Source organism: Diabrotica undecimpunctata, chromosome 10, assembly GCF_040954645.1.
Source record: "Diabrotica undecimpunctata isolate CICGRU chromosome 10, icDiaUnde3, whole genome shotgun sequence".
Taxonomy (NCBI): Eukaryota; Metazoa; Arthropoda; class Insecta; order Coleoptera; family Chrysomelidae; genus Diabrotica; species Diabrotica undecimpunctata.
This window is the reverse complement of record NC_092812.1, coordinates 62,748,916-62,757,401: the sequence shown is the minus strand read 5'-3', so window position 1 is coordinate 62,757,401 and position 8,486 is coordinate 62,748,916. Positions and strand designations below refer to the sequence as shown.

The 8,486-nt window shown below is 33.3% G+C and overlaps 1 protein-coding gene across 1 annotated transcript in view; it reads right to left on the bottom strand.

Annotated features, from left to right (window-relative positions):
- Positions 1-578: 578 nt before the first annotated feature.
- LOC140452099 (uncharacterized) overlaps positions 579-8,486 on the bottom strand; it is a 28,362-nt gene continuing 20,454 nt past the window's right edge. Inside the window, exon 3 of the mRNA XM_072546163.1 lies at positions 579-5,464. Within this exon, the coding sequence (XP_072402264.1) occupies positions 5,308-5,464 (157 nt within the window). The 3' untranslated portion in view covers positions 579-5,307. The remainder of the gene's footprint in view (positions 5,465-8,486) is intronic.

Below are 8,486 nucleotides of genomic sequence, written 5' to 3'. Positions count from 1 at the left end.
GTTACGTCTAAAAGACTTACCAACCAAGATACTACCGAAGCTCCAGTTCAAAGAAGGCGAATTGGAAGAACATTGCGGTGTTTTTTGTGTTTAGAACACTTATATATAAGGACTGTAAATAATTTATTTTATCTTTGTATGGCGTTTTTAGTAGTTTGCTGCAGCATTTTTCATTATTTTTACTATTCATTTTAAGAGCTGCCTCTTCTTTGTATGTTATTTGTTCTTTTGTAAGAGTATATTTTTAATTTAAATAAAAACTGGTTTAAAATATGTAGTGCTGACATTTTTGATATAATAAAGTTAACCTATAGTTAGCAATTACCCAGCAAAAGCGGTCACAGGGACTGACGCGACCAGAGTATCCTAAATTTATCAGGCGACAAATGTATAGTTACACCTAAGATATAATAAAGAACATTAAGTTACACCCATAAAGGTGAAAAAGTCAAATAAGAAGACATTGTTGGATACTGTGTTTTTTATTGGGAGTTCAACCATTTACTATGTAAATGTAAAATGTAAAACACTTACATTCTCAATGTAAAAATAAAAGTAAAAATAAAAAAACAACAGTAAACAAATTAGACTTTTTTTGATAATAAATTATAAAATTTAAAACGGAATTTACATTTTTCATATACCTACTTAGCCTACGATAATATCATTACAAACATTGACTAGCAAATTAACGATACTCGATTTGAAGCAAATGTTTTTATAGATAAATACAAAAATTAATCTAGGTAATGCCCTAAATACATTTATGACAACTTAAAATATCTGCTCCACAATTAGTAGATCCATGGTATCCAAAAACATATCAAAATTGACCAAATTCCTTCAGTATTTTCTGATCAGTATGTACATAGTAATCTAGAACTTATCTAAACTGTTTTTTTCTAATATATCCGTGGTACTAACGAACGCTTGTCTAATTTTGCAAACTGGAGATAATAAGTTGTTATCATATAAAAAACTTCTCATAAAATTTCATTCATTTTTTGCAGATGACCAAGTCATTTTTACACAAGACAGGCATGACATGGAATTATGATGAGAAGAAAGTTAAAGGAAGAATGGAAACTAAAGATAAATATGTATAAGACCGAATAGTTATGTATCGAATCCGAGTTATATATGTGTAGTATCCGAACTATATGAACACACTATTTTAAAGATAAAGTGCTTGACACACTCTCAAACAAATTTCATTCAGAACAATGTATCAGACAAGGATGTATACTCACTCCACAATTATTTAATAATATATATATATATATATATATATATAAACGAAACCGAATTCAAATTTTTTACCACTGTGTTTCCTAAAACTTGCGAAACAAACAGCTGGATAAATTACTCGGCAAGGGAATCTAAAATTACACTCCACATGCTGTTTATCCTGGTCAAAATTCGTAGTGAACTCAGTTTCTGGTACTCCAAACGAAGTAAGTAATAAAACATAATGACGGTATTAGATTTTTGTTTTGATACAGGGCAGCGACAACCGCTTATACGTATTTCGACCTCTTTAGGTCTCGTCAGAACGGTATAGTCACTGCTCTGAACCAAAACAAAAATCTCTCCCGTCCTAGACAATAGTTATCAAAATAACTATATACGGACGTAACTACGCCATCTAAAAACAAAAAAAAAATCAAACGATTTCTACCTAGCGAAACCGAATTCAAATTTTTACCACTGTGTTCTCTAAAACTTGCGAAACAAACAGCTGGATAAATTACTCGGCAAGGGAATCTAAAATTGCATTCCACATGCCGTTCATCCTGGTCAAAATTCGTAGTGAACTCAGTTTCTGGTACTCCAAACGAAGTAACTAACAAAACATAATGACGGTATTAGATTTTTGTTTTGATATAGGGCAGCGACAACCGCTTATACGTATTTCGACCTCTTTAGGTCTCGTCGGTTTCGCTCGGTATAAATCGTTTGATTTCTGTTTTTGTTTTTAGATGGCGTAGTTACGTTCGTATATAGTTATTTTGATAACTATTGTCTAGGACGGGAGAGTTTTTTGTTTCGGTTCAGAGCAGTGACTATACCGTTCTGACGAGACCTAAAGAGGTCGAAATACGTATAAGCGGTTGTCGCTGCCCTGCATCAAAACAAAAATCTAATACCGTCATTATGTTTTATTACTTACTTCGTTTGGAGCACCAGAAACCGAATTCACTACGAATTTTGACCAGGATGAACGGCATGTGGAATGCAATTTTAGATTCCCTTGCCGAGTAATTTATCCAGCTGTTTGTTTTGCAAGTTTTAGGAAACACAGTGGTAAAAATTTAAATTCGGTTTCGCTAGGTAGAAATCGTTTGATTTCTCTTTTTGTTTTTAGATGGCGTAGTTACGTCCGTATATAGTTATTTTGATAACTATTGTGTAGGACGGGAGAGATTTTTGTTTTGGTTCAGAGCAGTGACTATACCGTTCTGACGAGACCTAAAGAGGTCGAAATACGTATAAGCGGTTGTCGCTGCCCTGCATCAAAACAAAAAATCTAATACCCTAATACCGTCATTATGTGATATATATATATATATATATATATATATATATATATATATATATATATATATATATATATATATATATATATATATATCAACAGCATATTATGAGAAAAGCACTAAAAGGATTGAAAAAGGATATGAGATGTCCTTTTCCAATCCTTTGGCCAAAAAATAAACAATTTACGTTTTGCAGATGACACAGCCCTTCTAGCAAATAGTCTCATGCGACTGGTTGAAAACGAAAGTCAAATATTTGGTCTGCAGTTAAACATTTCAAAGACAAAATTTATAAGAGTGGATAGACTACACAACAATCATCCACATATAACCACGATTGACCGGTGTGGTCGGTACGAATTCAGAGTACCGACCACAGTACAAATAATTTAATAATTATAAATTAGCTAAAAGTCAGCAAACGGCTAAAAAGCAAAGTCCATCTCTCACAATTAAAATACTGTGGACATGTTATAAGAGCAGATACAGATAATATGGAAAGACTTATTATCCAAGGAAAGGTGAAACGCCGAAAATCACGGGAAAGATACACAACAAGATGGATCGATCAAATTAAAAGACCTATGCATGAGTTAAAAGAAATTACCAGAGAGAGATCTTTGGAGACGGACAATACGCGACATCACGATTACCACTACACTTCCTCTGGGGGGTGGGGAAGGTCAGAATTGCAGAGAGATATTTAAGCGGAGTAATACCAGGAGTACGGCTGAAATCGAAGTTTATTCTTCTTCTTTTTGGTGTGCCTTTCCGTTACGAATGTTGGCGATCATCTTGGCAATCTTTATCTTATCTGCAGCAGCGAGGAAAATCTGCACATATGTTGTATTGAAACAGATTCTGAGGTTCTTTAACCAAGATGTTCTTCTTCTTCCTGGACCTCGTTTTATAAATATTTTTCCTTGTAGTATGGCTTGAAGGAGAGCATATCTGGATTCATTTCGCATAATGTCCGAAGAACTGTAACTTTCGAGATTTGATAGTGGTCGGTACCTTTTGGTTCTTATTCATTCTTCTGAGGACCTCCTCATTTGTGACTCGGTCAGTCCACGGCATCTTAAACATTCTCCAATATAGCCACATTTATTGCCGACGTTTATTGCTTTACCAATATTACCGCATCCTGCAGTGATTTCCGGACCATCAGCTTAATGAACCATCTTTTAAAGGTATTTCTAAAAACCATACATCAAAGCATATATATACTATTTGAAGAGAAAAACAGGAGTACACTGTTTGGTTTTCGAAATGCAGTGGGTACGAGAGAGGCTCTCTTTAGCATACAAGTGCTATTTCAACGATGTAGAGAAGTAAATTGCGGTATTTATGTTTGCTTCGTTGATTAACATAAAGCGTTCGATATAGCTAAGCAGGACAAGCTGGTGGAGATATTAACAAATATTGGAATACGTACCTGTAATCTAAGAATTATTCGCAATCTAATAGAATCAAACATTGTCTATCCTACAGAGACAGGAGAAACGTAAGGTCCAATAGAGATGTATACTATTAGCCCTGCTGTTCAATAGGAAACTCTGAGAAAATCTTTCAATAAGTTTTAGAGGATGTTGAAGCCGTTATTCGAATTAACGGATAATATATCAATAACATCAGACAAGAGTTAGACACGGTGGTACTCGATGACAGTTATGAAGCCCCCAGGAGTTAATAAATAAGATAACAGTAAGATAAAGTAAGTCAGAGATATAAAATTGCACTAAATAATAAGAAAACAAAATGTATGATGATATTTAAGAAGTAATAGTAATTTAGATAAATTAGTGTAAACGATTAAGAAATAAAGCGAGTAAAAACATACATCTACCTTGGTACGAACGTCAATTAAAATTGGAACCATTTCCTAGAAATCAAATGTAGTATAGAGGCAGCAAGATCTGCACTTGCTGTCAAAAAAATGGTGAAGCTATTCAAATGCCATCATTGATCAATACCCATAAAAATGAGGTTACAACGAATTTATATCCTTTCTATACTATTGTACGGAGTTAAGTCGTGGACTCTCACAGACACTACCTGCAAGAAAATTTATGCTTTTGAAGCAGGTTACTAATCAGGATGTTTTAATAAAAATACAAAAAGAAAAAGAGCTGTTAACAAAAATAAACACAGCCGCAACTGAATGCATCGGTCACAACATAAGGAACCGGGAAAGATATGGATTGCTGCACCTAATTTGACAAAAAAAGTAGAAGGAAAACGAGGACCAAGAAGGATTTCCTGGCTGAAAAATCTACATACGTAGTTCAACACAACAACCACAAATCTTTGCAGAATAGTGTGCAAAGTATATATTGCCATGGTGGTCGCCAATATCTGGCGTTTGAAAAATGGGCACTACAACAAGGAGAAGAAAGTAAAAGGGACGAAGAAATCCACAAAAACATGTTACGCCGCAAATTCATGACCACATCACCAAAACTTTCATTGCACTGTAAATGGTATGAAGTATTGTATGGATGTTTTCAGTGATAACTTCTCCATACAATCTCTACTGCTATGTATTGCATAATCTACTTAAATTCACTATCACAAACTTTTTAAACAATTTTCACGGGATTATGAATGTGTATGGCGGCTATAGACTTCTATGGATCTATAGGATATTATTTCATATTTTTATTCTATTTTAAAAGTGTGTTTAAATTTTTTTTATTAATTTAAATAATTTTGTATGTAGCGTTCGTCAGATACCTTACAAATAATCTCATTCCTCATTATACACAAAATTTTATGATGCTGATTTACTAGTTGATCCTATTTCATCCTTACAGGCTCGACCTCGTTTCACTAACTGATTGCAGAATTTGGGAGACTGAATAAAATCACCCAAGAAGACGCTGAGTAGGTAAAATTCTTTGTTCTTTTCAGGAGAAGCTTTGTAATTCCTAAAACAGAAGAATGTTTAAGTTTAAATTCTTTAATAAGTGAGGTAGCACATCAAATGTTTAATCCTTTGTATTATTACATTAGCTACAAAGTATATCAATTTTTTTATTACTAAAGTTAGTTTCTAAACTTGGTGTTAAAAAAGATATGAATGACTTATGTTTGATGGAAACTAATACTGATATTATCTAAAATGGATAATATCTTTATTTGGTATACAAATCGCAGTATTAGAAGAGTAGCACCATTAACCGGAAGATTATTATTTATTATTTAGGATTATTCTCAACAAACATGCTTTATTCGCAACAAATCACAAGGCGGGTGGAATTTTCAAGACAATTTAATCTTCTTAATATATAGAGCAAATATATATTGTAACGGTAGTTTCCTAATTATCACTGTGTAAAGCAGTGTAAATCAGTGGCGGCCGGTAAGGGTCGACCCACACCTTTATAGATACTATAGATTTTTTTTAATATTTAATTTATTCAGTATTTCAATAATTAATTGTGGCAGGTAATCAGTTGATGTCATTTGTTTCTGTGAAATAAAAAAAAATATCTGTGAGATAATAAAGACTAAATTTCATTCATGGTTTTTAAAAGAATTCGTCCAATCTGAACGTTAACTGATCCCTGCGTAAGACACTTTTCAAATTAATGATCCGAAATCGGAGACATCCATCCGCCTGTGAATTCTTAAAAAGACACGTTTCGGGGTTTCGGCAAGCCGATCCCAAGCTTGACAATTGAAATGTAAAAATCAACGGAATATTAGTTGATGAGTAACCAAACATACATTTCTTTCCATATGAATTTAATTACCAAGTACGGCAAATTTAAATTTGCGATGCTTCATTTGGATTGGTGATTGGTCGCGAACTGTACCTTGTGAGCGCAGGATGAAATGTTATTTCGGGATGGATAAGTACTTAAGAACTTAAGTAATGAATATTGAGTGCACGAACTAGCTTTTCTTTCTGTGATTTATTTTTATTTTCTAAAGTAATACTGTGATACGTTACGTCTGCCGTAAATAGTTAAAGGTTAAAGGGTTTTTTGATATAGGTAGAAGTTTTTTTTTAATTAAAGTGTAAACAAATTCAGGTAAATTAACCTAAAAAATGCAAGCTATGGGAGAAACTGTAAGTATTGATAAATCTGATCTTGTAAATTATATTATGCAAAATGGGTTTTCATATATTCCATACAAAGAACAAATTGTTATTAAATATAAGGGGCGTCCTTTGCCTAAAATGTCCCGGCTTATAAATATTAGTGCGGGGGGTAAGGTAAGTAATAAATCATTTTCAGATAATTGGTACAGCAAGTACTCATGGCTTACCGGGAGTGAAATAAAAAACAAACTTTCTGTTGGCCTTGCATTTTATTTTCGACAAATAGGGCAAACACGAAAATCCGTGGTGTGAATCTGGTTACGATAATTTAAAGGAATTATTTAGGGCTTTACCTAAATATGATATTTCGAAAGATCATACATACAGCGAGATTAAATTAGATTTATTTGGAAAACAAAATATCTCTGTTTCATTAGATAATTCCCAACGTGAAAATGTTATTAAACATAACGAAATTGTAAAAAATAATCACGCAGTTTTACGTCGTTTAATTGATATTATAATTTTTTTAAGTTGTCAGGAATACGATTTGGAATTTTCTAATTTACTTTCTGATTCGAAGACACTTAGCGATGTATCTAAAACAATCCAGAATGAATTAATAGAATCAATTAGTTACATTTTGAGTAACGTTATTGAATCTGAGATTTAGGAAACCGTTTGCTTTTCACTAGAAGGAGATGAAACTCTTTGATGAAAAGTCTTTAATGCTTGGAGTACTTCATATAATTCTGCGGTGTAAATAGTACAACTTCTGGGTAGTCGCACAGAGCTTATTGTCATTGTCATTATGGACACAGCGCAGCCACAACAATCTTCATTCTTGGAAACATTGGTGTACAAAATTTCATCAAATTGAGAATGTTTCGGAAGGATTTTCTAAGGATTGAGTTTGTGGTTTCTATGTTGAAATCTGCATAAATCAGTATTGAATATTGAAAGATTGTCCATCCATGGAGCTGCCTTGGGGGTATAAATAGAAATAGTATTGGAAAGGTTGATGGAATCTAATAACGGAGATAATATTTGTGGTAATGTGAGTAAGTGATTGGTTGAGTTTGCTGGAGGAGGTTCTATGGGATTAATTACATTTATTACCGTGTTACTTGCTGGGTATGCTGATATTCTTACAAAGTATGAAAGTAAAAGTTGCTGCCTTCTTAGATGGAGTAGTGACTCTGAAAATTTAACACAAACACTTTTAGCGGTGCTTGATTTGAAAGCACCAAGACATAGTCTTAGGAATGTATTTTGAGTCGTGTTTAGAGACTTTAGTAAGGAGCTACTATATGCCATATAAAAAATACTGCCATAGTCTAACTTAGAGCAAATTAACGCTCTATATATTTTAAGGAGAGATTCCTCATCAGCCCCTCAAGAGTAGTCAGCAAGAGATTTAAGAAAATTGATTCTTTGGTCACAGTTACCTTTCGTTTCAAGTGCCTGAAAATGCTGTTTCCAGATAAGCTTTTTATCAAAGGTGATACCAGGAAGTGTCAAATAGTTAACTGTTTTTAAACGAAATCTGTTTAGAGTTATAGAAGGTAGATTAGGTCTATGCTTTTTGGTAAAGTGAATTACTTTGGATTTAGAAGCTGAAACACAAATCCAGTACGCGTAGACCAGGTGTCTATTTTGTTTATTGGATTTTGTAGCAAAGTGCTGGTGGTAGCTGTGACTCTGCTTTGGCAGTATAATATAATATCATCAGCATATACAGAGTACCTGACTGGTGGTTCTATATATGAGGGTAAGTCATTCATGCTAAGTAAAAATAAGGTTGTGCTTAAAACTGAGCCCTGAGGTAAACCGTTGTCCAAACCATATGGGTTTAATATTTTTCCATTTGTTAATACTCTAAAATATCGATTTGTTAAATT